This window comes from Podarcis pityusensis (assembly GCF_964106645.2).
Source record: "Podarcis pityusensis genome assembly, chromosome: 6".
NCBI classification, from domain to species: Eukaryota; Metazoa; Chordata; class Lepidosauria; order Squamata; family Lacertidae; genus Podarcis; species Podarcis pityusensis.
The window spans coordinates 75,308,802-75,331,688 of record NC_138030.1 but is presented as its reverse complement, the minus strand read 5'-3'; the positions used below and the strand labels follow the sequence as shown (position 1 = coordinate 75,331,688).

Below are 22,887 nucleotides of genomic sequence, written 5' to 3'. Positions count from 1 at the left end.
ATTTTCCTGTCTTTTGTTTTACTGCTATATTTGCAAAAACGAAATTTTAGTGAAAATGGAGATGTCGTGTGCACAGTCTCAACCTGTAACTTTGGTGGCAATCTTGCCACCCATTCCTTTTTAATTATTATTATTATTATTTCCCATTCCTAACTTGTCTTTCTGGAAGTAAACCCCACTAATGTCAATGCTGTATCTATTCACACACTGAGAGGCAAAATCAACAGAAAAGTTAGGGGGGAAATAGTTCTTGAAGTAGGCAAAAGGGGGGGGGGAGAGGCCCAGTGTATGAGAGGGTTTCTTTCCCCCTCAGGTCAAAGTCAGACAATTTATGGAGTCTCTCCCCGTGCAAATAATCATTATTAACAAAGAGATGCATATCAATATACACAGAGATGAAACTCCAGGGTGCAGGGATCCTAAATAATTTCCTTCGGAAATTGTGCCTCAAAAAAACCCCCCAGGTTCCCCCTCCCCCTTTTAACTCGTGCTTCAAAGCCCAACACAGGGAAAGAAAGACAAATCCCGCTCTTTTTTTCTTTTTGTGTGTGTGCGCGCGTCCAATTTCTCTCGCCATCTCCCCCCACCCCCCTGTTTGCCTTCTGAGGGCAAGAAATATACATACACAAAAGCCCTCAGCCGCGCGGACTGCGCATGCCCGAGACCTCTCGCGCATGCCCACTGAGAACAAAGGAGTTCCGCGGGTCTGATGGGGAGAGCGGAGCCTGCTAGATAGAGCGCTCGGCAACCTTCGGCGGTTTCCGTTGGGGCCCGGCCGCCATTTTCTTGCTCCCCTCGCTCTCTCGCTGCTCGCTACCTGCGCGGCTCCCTGCCCTGGTCGCCAGCGCTTTGTCCTGTTCGGCGATGGACGGGTGAGTGAGGGAAGGACGCCGCCACTGCCGCCGCCACCGGGAGGAAGAGAGGGAGGAGAGAGTTGCCGCCGCCGCCTCTCCCGCCTCCCTTCTCCCCCTTTTCCGAGGGGGGCAGGCAGCGCATCCCTTATGTGTCAGGGGCGCTTCCCGAGCTCCTTCCTTCCCGCCTGCCGGGCTCGAGGCGTGAGGAAAGCCTGGGGGTCCCGGGAGGAGGGGAGAAGAGGGGCGTGTGTGGGTGTTTTCCTCTCCCCGGGGGGAGGCGCCTGGCGAGGCGGCTGTCACTGCCCCGGGTGAGGGGCGGTGGTTGGGGGGCCGGTCTTGCCTTTTGACAGAGGCCTGGGCCTCTGGAATGAGGCAACCCCGCTGGGATGCTGGGCTAGACAAGGCCCCTGTGGGAAGAGGCCCCCCTTCTTTCCCCTTTTACATCTCCGCGACCCGTGGCATCCCCGCGTTCACACGTTACTGGCCCCTTTCCCCGTGGGGAACGCCCTTTTCTTCCCTTCCCTTGTCTCCTCCCTTGTCCCGTCCCTCCCGAGCTCACCCCTCCCCATTGTTTCATTTGGGTTAGGGTGACAGAGGAGGAGCAGCAGCAGCAGCGATGCCCCCCATTTGGGGCAAAGGAAGCAGGAGGAAGGAGGCTCTTTTGTTTCCATTGGGGCCTTGTGTGTGTACATGCCACCTCTTTTCTCCCAACCTCCCAAGGTGGAAAAAAAAGATGCCTTTGTGTTTGCTGGAGACAAGGCAGACCAAGCCGAAGGAAAGGAAGGCAGGGATTGCAGGCGTCAGCCATATGGAAACAAGGCAAAGGGCCTCCCTCCATTGGTGGTGAGGAGCTTGGGTGGGCAGCTTGCGGACGTATCACAGGCAAGGCCCTCTTTTTATTGGAAGCTGGGAAGTCCCGCTTTCGGGGCCCTGCTCAGTGACAGCGTAAATAGAGGGCTGATTATTATTTTTTACTGCCTTCGCCAGACTTGAATCTGCTTTTGAAATGAAGCCGGCCAGCTCTTGTGTACATGATAAAATGGTTGCACTGGCTTTTGTTATACATATAAAAGAAATAAGATAACGGCATGATGGTTGGCGATCATAACAGGAGCATGACGAACCCTGCTAAGACTTGGGAAAGTTAGTCAACTTCTGTGGCCCAGGCTTGCATGTAACTCGAAACCAAGCCGGTGGATTGGCAGCGGGCAAGATTATTATACGCACAAGTTGTATTTTCTTGAGCAGCTGTTTGCTACATCCACATTCAGTGCCGGGTTCTAGTTCTAGGCTTTATGAAGTTTCTTGCCCTGCCTTGCTAAAATCCATTTGCTGAATTGCCTGTGCAACTCTTTGTTGACATTAAGGACATAAGAGGAGTCCTGTTGGATTAGGCCAAAGGCCTATCGTAGTCCAGCATCCTTTTCTAACATTGGCCAATCAGATGCCTGCAACATGAGGGCAGTACTCCTATTTCACTCCTGTTCCCCAGCAACTAGTATTCAGAGGTGTGCTGCCTCAAATTCTGGCGGTAGCATACAGTCATACCTTGGGTTACAGACGCTTCAGGTTGCGTTTTTTCAGGTTCCAGACCGCCGAAACCCGAAAGTACTTGAACAGGTTACTTCTGGGTTTCAGTGGTCACACATGCGCAGAAGCGCTGAATCGTCTGCGCAGACGCAGGTTGTGAATGTGCATCCCGCACAGATCATGTTCGCAACCCGCATGTCCACTGTATCGCCATTATGTAGCCATGATAGCCTTTTCCCCCCATTAACTTTTCTAATACCTTTCTGAAGTAATCACCACATTTCATAGTAGCATAGTGTTAACTACCGTATTTTTCGCTCTATAACACGCACCCGACCATAACATGCACGTAGTTTTTAGAGGAGGAAAATCCGTAGGCATGCCACCCATAGGCATTTCCTCCATAACACGCACAGACATTTCCCCTTACTTTCTAGGAGGAAAAAAGTGAGTGTTATGGTGCAAAAAATACGGTACGTACTGTGTAAAGAAGTGCAGTGGTACCTTGGTTCTCGAATGGCTTAGTTGATGAATAAATCGGCTCCCGAACACCACAAACCCGGAAGTAAGTGTTCCAGTTTGCAGACATTTTTCAAAAGCCGAACGTCCGGTACGGCCAATTGAGTGTAGGAAGCTCCTGCAGCCAATCAGAAGCCGCACCTTGGTTTTCAAACGGTTTTGGGAGTCGAATGGACTCCTGGAACGAATTAAGTTCGAGAACCAAGGTACCACTGTACTTCCTTTTGTTTATCCTGATTTCCCCACCATTCAGCTTCAGTGATCCAGACTCTAGTTTTGAGACATGGAAAATAACTTCTACATCTAGTTTTATAAGCCTGGTCTGTTGTGCTTGATTAGATCTGCCTAGGTCGGATTTGCTCTCTTGTATGTACTTTTACTGTTGTAAAGAAAACATGAACAAAAGGTATTCTTTATCCTATTTGGCTCCCATTATCACCAATCCAAGTTTGGTTGTATGTGTGGCACAAGGTAGTTCTTGCCACCTTGTTACTTCAGTATGTCATGAGTAAGTCTAAATTACTACAAGTAAGCATTTTAATGCCAAAATATTTAAAATATATTGAATGTTTGGTTTCAAAGAGAATTCCTTTCTTATTAGAAAAGAGAAATAAAAGTGAATTCCCCCTTTTAAAAATTTCTTTTCTTTTTCAGCATTGTCACTGATGTTGCAGTTGGTGTGAAGGTAGGTTATGAATTTAATAAATAATCCCAAATTTGGTATGAAATGTTAATTTGTAATGTTGACTATTTGTCCCGGTCACTTTCGGTCAGAGGTGCCAGAAGCTTTTTCTGCTTCTAGTACACTGTATGTGGATTGAATCCTCAGCCCCACCCACAAAAGAGGGACCAATCTGCAAATAACTTGAGTATGTTAATTTATATTTATAGATACAAATTTAGAAATAATTACTGTATCTTAAATAGAAATTGAATATATTTTGCCATAGTGGGGAAAAACTTTAACCATGTCAGGTGACCTTGTAACCCTATGTGAATTTGATTGTTTGGTAAGTATAAGGCCGTGATGGGAAACTTCTTCTTTCTATAAAGGGTCATTGACCCACCAAAAAAAAATCATTCTGGGAGCCATACACAAATACAATGACTGACTGATAGAATGTCAACAGATGGAGCTTTTCCCATAATTGTATTCCATCCCAGAAAGGGCTTAACCAGTTGGATTTCTGCCTGCCATGCAGCTTTTAAGAGCACAAGAACACTGCTCTCCTCCAATAACAATCCTAAAGTATGCAAAGAATACACGTTTCATGAGTCCTAAACTGGCTATATTTTTGCAGGTCTTTTGATCAATTTATCTCGGTCTGGCAACTTTCTGTCCAAGGCCAGGCAGGATATTTCAAATGTGGGTATCAAAAGAGATATAAGATTTACTGCAACATAGGTTCAATTTCCTGTGCTTGGATAATTCAATATGTGCGGAGCAATCTGTAAGGGTCAGTGGGGGACATAACTGAAAGTGGATGAACTGCCTCTTTCCATTCCCTGCCACACCTGTGTTTTTTTCCCATTTTTCTACTAGTTGTGTAATTTGTCCCATGTTCCAGGTGTGTGTCTGGGGAATGGAGGAGATGTGGATCCACAGCCTCTTCTGGAATGCTTTCTTTCTGCACTTCCCAATGTTCATGCTCTGTCAGAACAGAACTGGCTACGTACCTTTCCCTTACCTCATACTGGAGGCCTAGGAAATCACATCTCCCTCTCCAAGGGCAGACCTCTCTGCTCTCATAGTGAAAAATCTGATGACTTCCTGGGCCCTCCCGTGGGCTGCGTTGCAGGATTGATATAACCCATGCTCTCACAATAACAGCCCACTGCCCTCTCCTTCAGTATATATGTGTGTGTATATACTAGTGATGGGCTGCCTTTGCAGGGTAATTGTTGTAATTGTTGTTGTTCACCTGTACCATCCTCTTGTCAGGCCTATTGTTAAGTGGTTCTTTTCTCAACAAGTTTTAGCAAATGGAAAGTGGACGTTAGCCCCTTGAAATACCTTCCTATAGATAGCAAATGTTTAAGTAATAGTCTTCTGGATCCAACCAGCTTTATGTCTGTGGAAGAAAAATATTTCTGTTTTTACCTCATGGTGAATTGAAATACTTTGATATTTTTCTCATCATAGTTCCTACTGTAGGGACTGTGTGTCTTAAGTGGAACTAGAATTAGAGAGTTTTTAATATATTTAATGCAGAATTCATAAAATAGGACTGAAAGGAACTAGATTCTAGCTATATTATGAACATTGCAAAGGTCTAGGATTCTAATCAGTGACCCAAAAGTAGCCATAATGTTCTTAGTTTCTAGACTGCAGACTGGAAGTATGTTGTAGATTTGTGCATGCATGTCTCCTTTCTTCCTTTTGTGGCTTGCTTTTACTGTGGTATTACATTACACGTGTGATTCAGATATTGCCAAATTGTGGTTTGACATTACATGCATGAGCAGACACCTCCAAGTCACCCTCCTGCTTCCCTTCATGTGTCATGATTTCTTTACTTAATCCTGGGTTCTGGATTCTCCACAAACTGCAGTTTACCATTTAATCCAAACCTAAGCTATGGTTTGTGCAACCAAGGACCAAACCATGGTAATTGGTATTGTGTGCCTGCTTCTACATGCAGTATTAAATGATGTGAACTAACCTTATGTATGAAATACTAATTATGTAGCATTAGTGTTAAACAGGGTGGCTCTTGTATGCAAGCTTTGAAGTGGGTTTGCAAACCCTGGTTATGAAGGATTCTGGTTAATGTTAATTATGTATTTGCACCAATGTAACTGTAATGTTACATCATAGCAAAAGCAGGCCATGAAATGGAAAGGGGAATTAACATGGAAGATGGGAACATGCAATCTCAAAGAATTCTCACAGGGATAAAAAACATGCTTGAATTGGACCTGCAGTAAGAATCTTCAAAACTGTCTAATCTGAGAACAGATTATACTAGGATAACTGGTAGTAATAACCTTGAATTTTGGGGTATTTGAGATCCTGGTTTATTTTGGGTAGTCTTGATTAAAAACACTACTGCTCTGAAACACGGAACCTGTAAAATTGTAAGTTCGGATTAACATGGAGTAAAGGCCAGGTGCTTTGTACTTTATACTCATATACCGTACTACATCAGTGCTTGAAAAACAGTGGTGGTAAGAGAAAGAATTAAGCAACAATGTACCTCTGAGCATACATTCAGTCTAGGAATTTGTTTTCAGTATCAGAATTGCTTTTGAAATCCTTTCACATGCAAATCACTCTTATTTTCCCTAGCTTCCTTTGTTCTTAAATATTTGATAGCCAGACACCCTTTAGATCCACTGTAAATTATTCATCTACCAGTGGATCCTGAGACGTCTGCTACCCCATACCTGACTTAGATAAAGCTTGCTATGGTACAGTGCTGTGCTTATAAAATGAATATGCCCTTCTTTTGGGAATATGTGAACATATTTGGACCAGTAACAGGAGTAGAATCTCTCATAGCTAAGCATATATACTTTGAAAATGGAATTGAATTCTGGGAGCACCCATCTTATATTCTTCAACACAACTGCCTCTAAGAAGAATATAAACTGTCATTCTTCCAGATGGCATTTTGCCTTTTGCAGAGTTGAACTGACAGTTTTGAGGAGATAGTTTAATTTGTCAAAAGCATCATTGGTGATATCAGCACAGTTCTGGTCAAAGGACTGTCTGGCTTGCTGCCTTCCTTCTTCAGCAAAATAAGCATGTCATTAACCGCGCCTCTTAACTGGAAATGACTTTATTACTTTATTTTAAGTAATACATATTAACTAATAACTTATAAGAATACAATGGTAGTGGGAAGCAAAACATTTCCTGGCATGCTTTGTAGCTGACCAGCTGACTGACATCAAAAAACCAATTAATTGAATGGAGCTCTGTTGTTAAATGGCTTTTCATAAAGTGAAAATTGGGCAGTGCAGGTTAAAAATCTGTCTGGCTGTATGGATTCATTGGGCGCACACATCTTTCTGAAATGATCACAGTTTTCTTCCTCAAGGCAAGTCATACAGTTTAATTTGTATGAACTCTTCTAACTAGAGCTATAGACAAAATTTTATAGGCCCTAAATGAATTGTGCAAATATTCTGGAACATTTCCAAAAGCATGAGTCTAGGATGTACTTTTTGTGTACCTAACAACCTAATCTTGCTGTTCCTCCTTGGAACATGTTTAAAACGGCTAGAGCTGGATATGAGTCTGGGCAACGAAGTCTTAGAGGAGGGACTGTATGGGTTGGGGGGGGGGAGCTGGCCTTTGTTAGACTGATTTTGGTTTAGGAGTTTCCATCTGGCAACTTCTTGGCTATGGTGATGATTCCATTTTTTGCCTGCAAAAAGCACAAGAAATTGCTGGTTTACAGTTCTGCTTTGCAAAATGTATATTGCCTATTCCCATTATCAGTATAGGAATTGCTGTTTGAATAGTAGCTGATTATAGGTTTTGTCGATTTATGTGGTCCTTGCTATAATGGGACAGGTATATTTGTACAAATATACAGTGCTTCACCATATACTCTATTGCAGTTACGGTATTTCTGTTAGTGAAACTAGGGTATTAGTTTTGTAAATCCGTATTTGACTTGTAGACTGAATCACTTTTTGTTTGAAACCACCTACACAGATTTGTTTGGAAATATTTGGAACACACAACCCACTTGATTTAAAAGAAAAAAATATTTTTGAGGCATGGGAGATAATGACAAGAACTTTATTCCAAGGAAGGTCAAAATCTGTACTGTGGAAGTGTATGAAAATATGTTTCAGGTCCAGGTTTCCATTCAAGAAAACAACTTACTTAAATTCTTGGAACTCTATAATCATAGTATCTTTTTTGTTAGGCAATGAAATGTTGTGTGTAGTCTACAGAAAACATTAGGAGGGCAGCTTAAATGAATAATAATTGATTTACTTACAATTGTCTGTAATGAGATACAACCTATTTTATAAATGATTTTTTTTCATATCTATGTGATCACTGCCTGTGAGCATTATAGAGCAGGTTAACAAAAAAACATCACTTTTCCTTCCTAGTTAATGGCTCCGGAGGCAAAGTAATATATAAAAATTACTTTAACCTTCAAAGTTATGTGACTACTCTCATGCCTTTCATAAGAACTTAAGAACCTTGCTGGATCTGACCAAGGGCCCATCAAGCCCAACCTCCTGTTCTCAAAGCTGCCAATCAGAGACCAATGGGAAGCAGAATATAAACAGGAGAACACTCTGCCCACTTACGTCCCCTCATCCATAAATTAATTTGCCTAATCTTTTAAAGCTATCCAAATTGACGGCCATCATAATGTCTTATGGTAGTGAATTCCATAGTTTAATTATGTGCTGTGTGAAAAATTACTTCCTTTTGTGAGTCCTGAATCTTCCAACATTTAGCATAATTGGATGACCCTGAGTTCTAGTATTTATGTGAGATGGACAAAAACGTCTCTTTATCCACTTTTTCCACACCATGCACCTCTTACTATGTCCTCTGTTTGCTTCCTTTTTTTCTAAAACTAAAAAAACTGCTGTAACTTTTTCTCATAGAGTAGTTGCTCCATCCCTGGAGCCATGATAGTCTGTTGCTGTAAAAAGAGCAAGAACAAAGACTCTTGTGGGACCTTAAGCCATAATAAACTTGTTAGTCTTTAAAGTCCAACAATACTCTTTTTTTGTTTTTTTTAATAATTTTTGTTACCTTTTTCTGCACCTTTTCCTTCTTTCCTTTTTGAGGTGTGGCAAACAAAACTGGACACAGTATTCCAAGCATGGTTGCACCACAGATTTTTTTTAACGCCTTCTGTATTTCTGCAATATTCTTTAATCGTGTAGAAATGCCCTAGCTAACATGTTACTATTCTTATTCTTATTCCAAAGTTAATGGCTTAATGAGGTGATAAGGTTTTGAATACTTGGGAATTCAAAGTTTTTCTTCTTCTTGCTATTCAAAAACCTAAATGCCTGTGTTATGCTTTCCTAGTAATTAAAGAGATTAAAGGGTGAGTCATCACTTGACCTACTATGATAGGCTCAGAGAATTGGAGAGAATTTATGGCCCTGTTTCAGCTATGTGGACAGATGGCATAAAAAAAATCTCTACTGTGGCAAATCTAGAACAGATATTTTCTCTGTAGGCCTAGGAGACAAGAATGTCCTGCTAAAATACTACATATTTGTGGGTGCAAGGATAATATTTGTAGAATCAGATATTTGACTGTACCCAGTGTATTGTTGGCACTAGTTAAGTACCTAACCAAATTTATTACTATATTATGGTGCTTAAGGAAGGTAATACAATTTAAATTTCCTCTCTTTTGGGGATAAATTTCAAGATATGGAGGTGTTTCGAGGAATACAGCCTAAATTCAGCCTGTCTGTTCAATTCCATGCCTCTCCTGACTCATTTATGCTGATCAAGGAGAGGGTTGACCAGCTGGATTCAGGGAGTGATTAATACCTCTTTGTGAGAAGAAATAGTTGCAGTCATTTTGAAGGAGGTGGGTTTGAGGCCATTTCCAAAGGAACTCTTTCTAGACACCAAACATAGTCATGATTGTTGTTCAAATAAAACCTTCCCTGTACTGGAAAGGTTGTCTATGGCTAGAGGGTGGTGACTGTAAAATTCAGGCATAGTTTGAATGATGATGGAATAGATTGACTTCGGTATAGCTTCTGGCTTGTCATCAGAACTAAAACTGCATTGGTTGTTATTTTATATGAACTTTATTAGGAGAAGGAAAAGTGAAGTGTGATCCTGCTAATATGTCTGGATCTCTCAACACTTCTTGATACCATCAAACATAGTATACTGCTGGAGGGGCTACCTAGTATTGGAACTGGAGGGGCCATGATTCAATAGTTTGCTTCCTACTTAGAGAGACAGTTCCAGAAGGTGGTGCTGGGGGCTATTGCTCTGAACCATTGCATCCGTTCTGGAGTTCATTAGCACTTCCTTTTTTGCCTTATGCTCTATATAACTTTGGGTAAGGGATTATCACCAGGCTCTTTCTTCATTTTATCAATGCATGTGAGATGACACGGGCATACTGAATTTGTGTCTGAAGACAGTAGTGGTTTGCATGAAATTTAACAACCTAAACTCCATTCAGACAACATGGAAGTGCTGTTGGTAGGTGGCTGGTATGACTGCTAATGCAGTGTTCAATCTCATTTGGGACTGCACTCCCCCAAGTGGTGCCCTCCAGATGGTTTGGACGAAAACTCCTGTCATTCTTAACTATGAACCATGCTGGCTAGGGCTTTATGGAAATAGGTGGTGAACCTGTGATCTGAGGATCAATCTTGGCTTTCATATTTGGCCTGTGGACCCCCCCCCCCCCATTATTGTGTGGTGATTAATCTCCCTTTCAAGAGATCAAGCAGGTAGTGGCTGCTGAGCCCTAGGGCATTCCTCAGTGATCCTGATCTTCTAGATGTACTTTATTCTGACCTCTGCTTCATTTTTGAGACAGTTTGGTGGATGATTAATGCCAGAGGAAAGCATCCTTGTTGATTTTCCATAATCTCAGAGTCACATTAGATACCATTACCAATTACATACTTTTGGATTGCTTGTCCTGGAGGAGTTTTCTGGCTCAGTTCTGAGTTATACCAGAATCTGTCCCCCAAGAAGGAACTGAAGGTGATGGTGGGATACTGTAGCTCAGTATCATGGCATTTACTCTATGGTGTCCTTCATGGTTTTGTATTGTGCTTTGCACTGTTCAACACATTCATGAAACTACTGGTAGAACTCATTTTGATGGCTGCAATCAATATATGATTGAAATCAAGCTCTCTCTCATTTCTTTTCATTAATTCCAGATGTGGGCATAGGTGTCCTGAATAGGTGCATAGCATGCTCATTAGTAAACTGACAAGAGAGAAGTGTCATTAGCTGATAATGGCATATCTTTCCATGGGAGCAATATTGAACCTGTTCTGAATTGGGTTGGCTTCTTGAAGGATCAGCTTCACACTTGGATGTTATTTTACATTCAGCGTTGCTGCTGGATGCATAGGTGACATCCATAATGTGCCTTCAACTAACTTCAGTCGTATTTGGTGTACTTAGGCTTCCTTTTGAAAACAATTTGGAAATTCAGCTGATGTGAAATGTGAAAGTGGGGCTGACTACTGAGAACATACGCCAGTCACAAAAACATCACTAGCTATCACTTTACTTTGGGGCTCATTTCTAAGTGATAGTATCCACTTGGGAGGCTTTGTGAATAAGTTAATTTAAATTATTATTGAAATGAGCAAGAAGAAAAGTTGACTTAAATCATTGATTTGAATTAAGATTTTCATTGATATCTTCTTCATATATTTCCTAAACAGGGCTCCAAGAAAATAAATATCCAGGCAATTTTGTTGATTCATAATTTCCTGCAATGAGAACATAATCTGTGACTGCTTGTAACATATTTATATCAATTGCCCTTTGAAGTGAATTAGTTTTCTTTTTACATAGAAACAGACTTTAATTCAATGTTCTTGTTTGAACGTAGTGCTAAATAATGGTTTAGAGCTACATTCCGACTTTAGCCATTGGTCCAAGAGCGATTTGTAAACCACCGTTTGAAATTTACTTGTTTGGACAAACTATAGTTAAAGTTAACAATAGTTTGCCATGGTTTTGATATATTGGCAAATCCTGGTTGGTAGAAAATGGAAGTAAATGCTTCTAGTCACCATTTGCAGCTATGCCAGAGATGGGGAAGTAGAACTGTAGGAGTCTAAGGCTTGTTTATGTAGCACCAAATCATAGTTTAATGTTGTGGCTGAACACAGCCATTATATTTGAAAAGGGTTATATATGCAGTTTTAAGATAAGTATATAATTTACATTTTTGTATTAAGTTCATATTTCATTTTCATCCTGCTTATTAAAAAATCACATAATTGAAATTTAAAGCAAAAATCAGATTTAAATAAAATATCAATAAAAAAAGTCTACTGTGATTGCAACATGAGGAAGCAGCAAAAGTAGATACTTTGCCACATTTCATATGCATTGCAAGAAATTGATCTTAGTTTACAAATTTAAGGGTAACTTGACCCTTTATGAAATATATCTTTGGCATATTTCTTGTTATCTTTCCAGTGTGTCTGAAAAGTTCAATTTGAAACTGGAAAAGACCAAAAAGGAGATGGGACCTAAATAGCTATATTAGAAATCATAGCAAAATGATAATAATAATCAGGTTCCTTTACAAATATCATTTTGATTGTATATAGATATTATTTTTTTCATGACTGTTGTAAGCTAAGGATGCTAACTGAAGCTGATGCACTCTTAGTTTTTTAAAACATTTTAATCTTTCCATAGGCTGTTGAGTAAGTCTTGCTATCTTTACAAGTTATGTGCAGTTTTCAGTGAAGAAATTGTCTGTATTGGATGAACAATTGTATGTTAATAATTTTAGTTTCTTTTGACTGGCTACCTGAAAAGAGTCGTGGAGGAAATCTGATAAGTCTTCGTTCACACATCACCTTAAACCATAGTTTAAAACAAGCTGTGATTTAATGTGAACAAGCTCTATGCTGTTGCATGATGCTTAAAAGTTTCTGAGGTTCTCATTTCCCATGCCTGAACCTGAATTTGTGCTTTGTTTCCCTCACCAAAAAAACCACAAGCAGTGAGAAGTTGGTTACCGCTTCTGGTTTGTTTAGGGGGAAACAAACTAGGAGTCTTAATTTGGATGACAAGCCAGGCTCTGGTTTGTTTTTGTCCATGTCATGGCAAGAGGAGGGGAGGAGTACTCAGGAATATTTGAGTTGTTTGCACTAGTGTGCTTCTCGTTCACATTAAGCAATAGTTTGTTTTAAACTTTTGTTTGATGTGACATGTGAATCAGGCCTCTAACTAGGTTTCCTAGATACTCTTTTTTAAAAAAAAGATATTTCAAACTTACATGCTTAATATTAGTGTTTGTATTTTTTAAATGGCAAAGTGCTTACTGTTTTTTTCTTTTTAGAGAGGATCTGACGAGCTTCTTTCAGGCAGTGTACTCAATAGTCCGAACTCTAACATGAGCAGCATAGTAGTTACTGGTAAGTGATGCTTTTTGAAAGGAGACTTTTTTCATTGTAGCGTCAAAATGTATCCATGTTGCAGAAGAAGAATGAACATCTGGACAAACAATGTTTATTATGCCTTCTTAGGATCTGAGCACTGTCGTTTTTAAATATCAAATGCCTAATACAGTACTTGTAAAAAAATAAAATTCTGATGCATGAGATTTGGAGTTGCCCAGAGCAGAACTACACTAGCTGGACTTTCACGTGGGCAGAATTGGATGGGGGTGGTGAGGCAGTCTTCACCAATTCTTTCTGTGGCCCCCTATACCTTTCCCCCTAAAAATCTGTTCTGGAGGGTTGGGAAACCCTCTGCAATACTGTGGGTAGGAGGCATAAAGGACTGCAGGGGAAAGGGAGAATCACTGGACATTACCTCCCCCATCTTCCACCAAGGAGCCTCCATTGGATCTTGGTCCCTTCTTTAAATGATAGGATCTCTTATTTAGTGCAATGCCAGGTCTGAGTCCAAGCCTGCATAACTTTAAAAAAAGGGATTCTCACAGTTTATTTTTTATTGATTTTTGGCGAGGGACCTTCCATCAGGCAAGGAAAGAGTCATGCAGGCATTTGCGCTTTCTGCCTGTCTGCACTGTGTCATCCAGCCAGGATCTGTTTTTATATCCTGTGTTTCATTTATGTCAGGGGTGCCCAAACATTTTTCAAAGATGGCCAGATTTGATGAAGTGAACATGCGTGAAGGCCGACCAAAGTTGTTGATTTTTTTTTTTTAGGATTTTACCCCAGGACATATACTGCCACGGGAGCTGGATTAAATCAACCAGCGGGCCGAATTAGGCCCCCGAAACGGATTTTTCGACATGCCTAATTTATGTTGAAACCTCTCACCCGCCCCTATTTTTTTAAGACAGGTTTGTGTTGCTTTAGGAAGTCAGAGCAACACGTGTCGTTTGTACCAGGTCTCCTATTCCTCTTTGCAGGTTACCTCTCCATCCCTAGGTGAAACACCATTTCAAATAACAAAATGTTATAAAGTTTCCTCTGCTAAAAGAATGGCTATATCCTATTACAGATAGGTAGCCGTGTTGGTCTGCCATAGTCAAAATAAAAAAATCCTTCCAGTAGCACCTTTAAGACCAACTAAGTTAGTTCTTGGTATGAGCTTTCGTGTGCAAGCACACTTCTTCAGATACACTGAAACAGAAGTTGCCAGATCATATAGAAGGATCTGGCAACTTCTGTTTCAGTGTATCTGAAGAAGTGTGCTTGCACACGAAAGCTCATACCAAGAACTAACTTAGTTGGTCTTAAAGGTGCTACTGGAAGGATTTTTTTATTATATCCTATTAGTTTGGGTGGCTTTTTGAACTACTGATAGTACTACTACTGTCCATAACTATTATACCTGGATGTAGCAGGAGAGGAGGGGGAAAATACAAGCCCCCTCCAGCAATCAGGCCAGGATCAACTATCAAATGTCTCCTCCCCTCCAAGGACTCCTGTTTTGTAGTCATTATATAGCAATTAGTAACTGACACTTGAATCTGCATATTTTCACTGCCACTCCTCATCCTGCCTTCCCTTAGTGCAGGGAAGGGACTCCCGCTCACATCAGTTGCAGGGAGCATGGACAGTAGTCAGGAGTAATGAAAGTTCTAGTCCAGCAACAGTTGGAGGGCCACAAGTTCCCCACGCCTGCTTTAGTGTCATATGTCTCAGCTTGTAAGATCTGTCCTGATCATTGTACAATGCTTAAGAATGTATTAAGTCAGGGGTAGGCAACCTGTGGGCCAGATGTGGCCCAATCGCCTTCTAAATGCAGCCCATGGACGGTCCAGGAATCAGCGTGTTTTTACATGAGTAGAATGTGTCCTTTTATTTAAAATGCATCTCTCGGTTATTTGTGGGGCCCGCCGGGTGTTTTTACATGAGTTGAATGTGTGCCTTTATTTAAAATGCATCTCCGGGTTATTTGTGGGGCATAGGAATTCGTTCATTTCCCCCCCAAAATATAGTCCGGCCCACCATGTGGTCTGAGGGACAGTGGAATGGCCCACGGCTGAAAAAGGTTGCTGACGCCTGTATTAAGTGCATAATAGAACTTATTGTGAATAGTTACCCTTGAATACTGGTGTCAGCTTTGCAGATAGGTCTGAAGGGGGTACCTGCCAGAGTGGCTGGGATGGGTATGTATATATATATATATGTATGTATGCATGCATGTATAAATAAATTATTATTTCTTCATGAGCCTTTGTCTCCCAATACTATGAGGGAAAGAGAAATTCCCATGCTCAAGCCTTCATGATACACTTGTACAATGTCATAGAAATTGAGTGCTGAATTATTTCTCTTCTGTCACCTTAACTAGCCAGTAGATACTGTAGATTCCGGCGTATTAGGCAACTGGGCGTATAAGACGACCCCCCCCCCCAATTGGCAGTCTTATATGCTTCGCTGGGCAGTGACAGTGGGCGGCGGGCTCTGCGCCGGGAGGAAGCTGCCCGGTGAAGCTGCCCAGCGATGCTAAGCCAGAACGCGCCACCCACTGCTGCTGCTGCAGCAGCTTTAGCAGCTTCCAATGCAGTGGTGGGCTCCACGCCGGGAGGAAGCCATACCTGACGTATAAGACGACCCTCGACTTTTTAACCTCTTTTCCGGGGTTAGAAAGTCTTCTTATATGCCGGAATATACCGTAATTAATGTGTTCTTTTTATGCTGGACTTTTAACTGTCCATCAGATTTGGGTTTATCAGATTTTATTGTATTTTATTTATTTTATTTATTTAGCCACTCTGGGAGGTATGGCTGAAGAGTGGGTAATATGTTTTGAAATCGTATATAAATATATTAAAATAGAATTAGAGTGGGAGAGCCATGTAGCTATATCCCTGCATCAGTGGAGACTTGTGCAGTAGCCTGGAGGCAATTTTTAATTGCTAGGTAAGTTGCTAATTATAAACTTGAGTTATGTAAATGTTAATTATGGAGCACTGTAAACACATTTCTTGTTTATAAGATTCTAAGCAGGGATCAAAATTAATGATGTAGCAATATATTTAAAATTACCTTTACCTTAAGTATTGAAATTAGTTCCAAGTTGAAATGGAAGGGCAAGGGAAATAATTTTGGTAATATTTTCATGAACCCCTCCACGAGCTGTTACTTGGGTGACTTTTTTGGGATGAAGTGAGGGGTAAAAGGGTATAAAAAACATGTTTGTTGTGAGAGGGAAGTATTTCTTCAGTCTATCAAGATAGGAAGCAAACTTTTTGCTGAAAATGTAGATTGCCTTGGGAGCTGGGAAGTTCTTTGCCCCTCTTCATGGACATCCAAACTGAAGTCAAAATACTGCTTCATTTGCTCTCAGTAACATAGCCAGTCACCTTTGGCTTTATCATATTCAGCACTTGATTCCTATTTTTTGGTGAAGAAGAGTTATTTTTTTTCCAAATGATGTAGCAGCAGCGTAATATCTCTACAACATAATAATAATAAAAGGCAGAGAAGATTTTGCATCTGGTCTGGAGAAGATTTTTGCATTTTGGTGTGGAGAAGATTTTGCATCTTTCAAAGGTTTTTGACATTAAAATCTAAGATCTAAGTGTTAGTATTTAGTGCAGCACTAATTGGAAAGAAGATATTGCATCTTCTTATATGTCAGATGCTACTCTGGAGGAGACCTTCCCCCAGCCCCAGAAGGGGCCTAAAAAGAACCCCCACTCCTTTGCATTCATGCATTCATGCTTGATATTTTGGTCACATATGCCAGGCTACTATTTTCTATTACTAGCTCTTAAACCTCCTGTTGGCACATAGCCATCTTAAAAATTATACCAGGCTTTGTTTACAGTGATTTAAAGATTTTACCACTAGGTAAGCATTTAGTTTCTGCTCTTAAATCAGGAGTATCCAACATGATGCACTCTTACGCTGTTGATATACAGCAATGTTATTTAAAACACAGTTAACCCAGTTAGTTTTGGCAGTAGTCAGATATGATGGGAGTTGTAGTCTAGCAACATTTGGAGGCACCATGTTGGCTATCACTGACTTAAATGGTCATATATGAAGTATAATGAAAGTATAGGGTTTGATGTGGTTGACTTGCTTCTAGTATATTTGTAATCTTGAAAGTTGCTGTTCCTGTTTGGATGAGAAACAATATTGACACTTCAAATATTTGACTTTGTTACGTGTGATATGAGTTTAAATATTTGCATATTCAGATTCCTTAAATTGAAAGAAAAGTTTCCTGCATTTCTCTAAAGTTCCTCAGCATCATGAATAAGTTAAGATCCTAGAGTTACTTAGAACAGACTCTCTATGTGGTCCAACTTTTGATTTTCTAGTAAGGCAGAGATTTGTTTAACCTTTTGTAAAAGTGAGAGTGAAAATGTTATCAAGAAATTCCACACTAACACATAAGTCTTTCTGCTGTGCACTGTGAGGCCTACTGCAGTCTTGTAACCTCTGAAGCAACACTGGATTCACCCTTTGCCATGAGAGGTCTGGTGTCTGATAAGGTAACAGTTGCTCTGCAGGCTTTCCCAGCGCCCTTTGCTGATGATGCCAGGGATCAGCACATGCTAAATGGAGCCACTCATTTTATTAGCAGGCTAAAATTTTCTCCTAAGCAGCTCACCACAGGAACCCTGGTAACTTTCAAGCAATAAACGATTGATGAAGGAAGGTTGCTTCATCAGTGGAGGTGGGTGTTAGAACATGCACCAGAGCCAAGAAAATGAACAGCAAGGACTCTAATGGTGGTGGCCTGCAATGTGAGTTTCTTGCCTGAAAGCACCATAGACCACACCAGCTGCACGTATAACCCTGTTGCTCTGTTGGAAGGGATGAAAAGAGGATAACAGGAGCAAATTTCCATACTGCCATACCTCATTGGAGAATAGAAGGAGATCTTGAGCAGGAAATAGGAAGCGTTGTAGCAAAGACAAAAGCAGAAAGAGTATCAGAGTAGAAGATGACAACAGGAGTTGCGAAGAAACCGCAAGAAAGACCGCCTGTTAGGAGCAGGAGAATCAGAAGACAGTTTCAACAATAGAGCTAAGAAAGAACTTTCAGTATTAATTCAACAAGAACAGCTCTGAAGATCTTGTTGGATAGCTACAGAAAGATATTCTTGGTGGGAAGGAAGACTCTTCAGTGCTTCAAAAACAAAGGTGACAGTCATAGCCTGCAGAAAAAGGAAGAGAAGTGTTGTGGTGGTGGTTGAAGACTCCCTGCTGAGAGGTACAGAATGGCTTGTGAATGTACCAGACCTGTTAACTTGTGACATAAGCTGCCTTCCCATTGTGTGAATTCAGGAAGTGATGGACAGGTTTGTCAGACTTACCAAAACTGCTGATTATTCCTTCTTGCACACCATGTGAGATCAAACAGTACTGCCTAGCACAACTATGACTATCATATGTATGTATGAAGCTCTGGGGATGAAAGTGAAGGACTTTGGAGCTTAAGTAGTGGTCATGCCATTTCTACTTATAAAATGTGGAGGGTTATGAAGAGAGAGAATAATACCTGAAGTTATTAGAGTTGATGGGAGAAGTTCTGTTTCTGGGACTGGTGCAGGCTTCCTTAAGAAGGACTACTGGAAGGAGATGGGCTGCAACTTACTAGGACTGGAAAAAAGTATCTGGCAAAAGAAAAATATGAACCTGATCAGGAGCTTTGAACTAAATTCTGTAGCAGTTGGAGATAGGTAAGTTCAAAAGGTAAGCATTGAAGATAGGGATCTGTGTGCTGTAGGAGAACAGGGAATTGTGTGGCTGACTAGCAAACTCTAAAATCTCAGGAGAGAGATTGGAGCAGAATTTTCAAGGCTTTCAGTGACTATACACTAATATGCAGCATATTGAAAATAAATGAGTTTGAACTCCAAATACAGGAAGATAAATACAATATGCTGGGTATAACAGACTTGGTGGGGAAACTCATGTGATTTGAATGTAATAATTGAAAGTTACAAATTTTTCAAAAAAGAATAGGTGCAACAGAAAGAGAGTAGCATTATATGTCAAAGATGCTCATATCTGCACAGAATTCATGAGAGTGACCGAGGTAGCCTTGTAGATATACCATCTGGGTCAAAATAAATTGATGGAAAAAATAAAATTATGATTGGAGTTTTCCATGGACAGTCAAACAAACATGGTGATGTAAATTATCCTTTCCTGAAACATTTTACAAGTGTTTCATGGAAGCAGATTTAGTAGTATAAGAGGGTATTTCAACTGATGTCTTCTGACTGATACCATGGAAGATACTAGAACAGAGAAGAAGGGAATCAGTTTGAAAGTGCTTAGTAGAACCCAGCATTTGTCAAGAATAAATCTTGTTAGACTAATCTTATCACTCTTTAAAATCAGGTTAATGGATGGTGGGAATGCTATGGGTGTAATCTATCTTGATTTCAGCAAAGTGTCTGACAGAGTACCCCTTGATAATTTTGTTAAATGTGGCTTAAATGTGGGCTAGGTAATGTTGGAAGGATTCACAGCTGGTTTGAAAACCATAGTTAGTGCTCATCAGAGGCTCCTCATCAAACTGGAGGGATGTTTTTTTTGGGGGGGGGGTCTTCTGTAGGGCTTTGTCCTACCCACTTTCAACATTTTTCATCAGTCAGTGACTTAGATGAAGGGGTAGAAATAATTCTTACAATATTTGTGGATGACACAGTTGCTAATTAGATAAAAAGTATGATTGTGTATATTATTTATAAAATCGAATAAAAATGTACAAGGAATTAAAATGTGATATAGGACAATCATTACTGTTTTTCCATCAAGAATGCAGCTTTCTAATATTTTAAGAAGAAGCTAAACATAGCTTAAAATGTGTGTCATTGCAAAAGTCTATTCTAACTAAATAGGTCAGAAAACTGTATAGATTTCAAGTTACATTCTTCAGTTCTTCTTTAGCAAGTGAATACTCTTCAATTATCACTCCAATTTGCAAGGTGGTTTCTTTATCTTTATAGTCCTGTTATTGAATGACCTTACCACTTACTACATTGATGAGTATAGGGTTCAACTGAAGTAAAAGTTTACCAATGCTGATACATGGCTGTTTTTAACATACTAAATTTGCATTTCATAAATATAATTTTGGGAATCATTTATTGAAAATGAGTATAAATAATTGGCTTCCACTTAGCTAGAATATTCTATCATAGGCTTTGAGTAGTAACTTTACGATAAATAAATTTTACCCTGAAGTACAGAGTTTGGCTTTCCATATCTCCCTGGTATTTGAATTGGTAGAGGAAAATCAAGTAAACTGAGTTGTACATAGTATACTGTCCAGTAAGGTCAGCCTCTTGCAATATACAGAAGCCACCCATGACAGCAAAGTTTTCAGACAGGCTGTGCTGAACTAGATTACTTTTATGAGTGAAAAGGAAGCAGGACTGTGGAAGAATTACCATATTTTTTGCTCTATAAGACTCACTTTTCCCCTCCTAAAAAGTAAGGGGAAATGTGTGTGCGTCTTATTGGGCAAATGCAGGCTGTTCAGCTATCTCAGAAGCCAGAACAGCAAGAGGGATTGCTGCTTTCACTACGCAGCGATCCCTCTTGCTGTTCTGGCTTCTGAGATTTAGAATATTTTTTTTCTTGTCTTCCTCCTTCAAAAACTAGGTGCGTCTTGTGGTCTGGTGCGTCTTATAGAGCGAAAAATACGGTAAATCGTGCCCGTATCTACTTCCATCATTGAGTAACAACTTTGGTTATTTATGACTATATGCTTTTCAAATGTTGCATTGGCAGGCAAAACAAACAAAAACTCAAAAAACTTTTTTTTAGTGAACAGGACCTTTTGCAGGCACAGTATCTCTTTTTAAGTTGGGCTTCTGTTCCTCCTGCATGTGCTCTTGTACAAACTGTAGCAGTTATGGATCAGCAACTTGGTCTCGTGTGTCTGTCTTTCTCCTTGGGTTTCAGCTCTTATCTGAGTCGCAGTTTCTCAGTATTTAACTTCGCCAAGTTGAAGCCTATATTTCTCAGTTAGTTCAGGTTTGCTTATTTTTAGTTGTTGTGCCTGCATTCTTCCTAATCTTTGGTAGATTTCAATAAGTAGGATGTCCTGTTTACTCACTGTTGATGAGAACTTAGTAATCTTGCTGCGACAAAACTTGCAATTAACCTCCTATATGTGATTATTGAGTTTTCCCTACCTTGGGTAACTCTCCTGAGAGACCACTCCCTCCACCCCAACTATGGACTTTTGGAACTAAAACAAATACGGCTCAATAAAGTTTTCTACGTCTGCTTTGGTCTTTAAAGCAGTGTGTAGTAATTAGGTATGCCCAAATAGCAAAAATAAAACAATAAAACTGGTTGACCTTTTCTTCTTAAAATATAGGTTGACTGAGTGCATGCTTATACCAAAACAGCAAGCATAAAATTCTAGCAAGCTCATGAGCAGAGGTGGAAAAGAAAACCGATAATTGCTCATCCCCCCCCCTTTGTACGTACCTCCTGAGTGTTTTTTTATTTCATAAAATTATTTACTGCTTGACTGTAAAAACAGAACAAAACCTCAAAGCAGTTTACAAAAAGAGTAAAACAATAAAATACTTAGTAAAACAATTAAAAGCTTCAAAAAATTAGATCCAGCACTAAACTAAAAACACATCAGTAGGGTGTTTTTAGCAGCTTTCATTTAACAGAATGGAAGCCTCTGGCCTATCTATCTATCTATCTATCTATTATTTATTTATTTATTTATTTATTTATTTAATAAATATGTATACTGGCCTTCATCCGTAGATCTCAGGGTGGTTCACAAAAACCAAGATAGGAGGCAAAATTTGCAGGTGCTATTCTAACCCATTTGTTTTGTGTCAAACGTTATACCCATATTGCTAGGAGGTAAGTCTGAGAGGATACTGAAAGTGGATGGTGTCTTACGTTTCTGAGCACAATTCAAAGTGTTGGTGCTGACCTTTAAAGCCCTAAACAGCCTCGGTCCAGTATACCTGAAGGAGCATCTCCACCCCATTGTTCTGCCCGGACATTGAGGTCCAGTGCCGAGGGCCTTCTGGCAGTTCCCTCACTGCGAAAAGTGAGGTTACAGGGAACCAGGCAGAGGGCCTTCTCGGTAGTGGCACCCGCCCTGTGGAACGCCCTCCCACCAGATGTCAAAGAGAAAAACAACTACCACACTTTTAGAAGACACCTGAAGGCAGCCCTGTTTAGGGAAGCTTTTAATGTTTGAAGGAGTATTGTATTTTAATATTCTGTTGGAAGCTGCCCAGAGTGGCTGGGGAAACCCAGCCAGATGGGTGGGGTATAAATAAATTTATTATTATTATTATTATTATTATTATTATTATTATTACTATTACAACATCCCTGGTGTGTAGTCCAGTGTTATCCACTTGCAATGATCATTTTCTAAGAAAATGCAGTTGAAGTAAGGTCTGTAATATTTATTATAGCACCTGTGCTGGGGAAGGGGGAGGCACAAAGTGGGTGATTGATAGTTTTCCATCCATGGGGAATATATGGTAGAGTTGTGAGTGTGTAGACTGGTGGAATCACAAAACCAGCATGAAGGGGGAGTGTTAACCACCCATTCACTAATGCTGGTTGCTTAAGTTACCAGCTTTGCTGCCCCCTTGTCTGTAGAAAAACCTGAAACCACTACATGTAGTTTTAGCCTCTCTATAGTAAAAGCCTGCAGTGGAAGTTACTACTCTTTTAGTGATCGGTTCTTTTTACAACTCCCTCTTTTTCTATTTTCTTAACTGGCAATCATTCTATGTTTACAGTTAAACTAGTTACATGGAAGCAGATTCAGTGCCCAGTGCAAGTCCTGCTTAGATTGGCTCTGCTTAGGAGCTCCCAAGTGTTCTTCCAATTGTTTCTTTGCATCTGGCCCTGTT

General features: G+C 40.3%; 1 protein-coding gene across 5 annotated transcripts in view; it reads left to right on the top strand.

Moving 5' to 3' along the window:
- Nucleotides 1–691: 691 nt before the first annotated feature.
- Nucleotides 692–22,887, top strand: part of PTBP2 (polypyrimidine tract binding protein 2) — a 50,317-nt gene continuing 28,121 nt past the window's right edge. For 4 of the 5 annotated variants that reach the window (XM_081008707.1, XM_081008706.1, XM_081008705.1 and 1 more), the window contains exons 1-3: nucleotides 693–872; nucleotides 3,558–3,588; nucleotides 12,923–12,998. In XM_081008707.1, the coding sequence (XP_080864833.1) occupies nucleotides 865–872; nucleotides 3,558–3,588; nucleotides 12,923–12,998 (115 nt within the window). In that variant the 5' untranslated portion in view covers nucleotides 693–864. Of the gene's footprint in view, nucleotides 873–3,557; nucleotides 3,589–12,922; nucleotides 12,999–22,887 lie in introns of all 5 variants that reach the window. The other variant, XM_081008708.1, reaches the window with a different exon arrangement.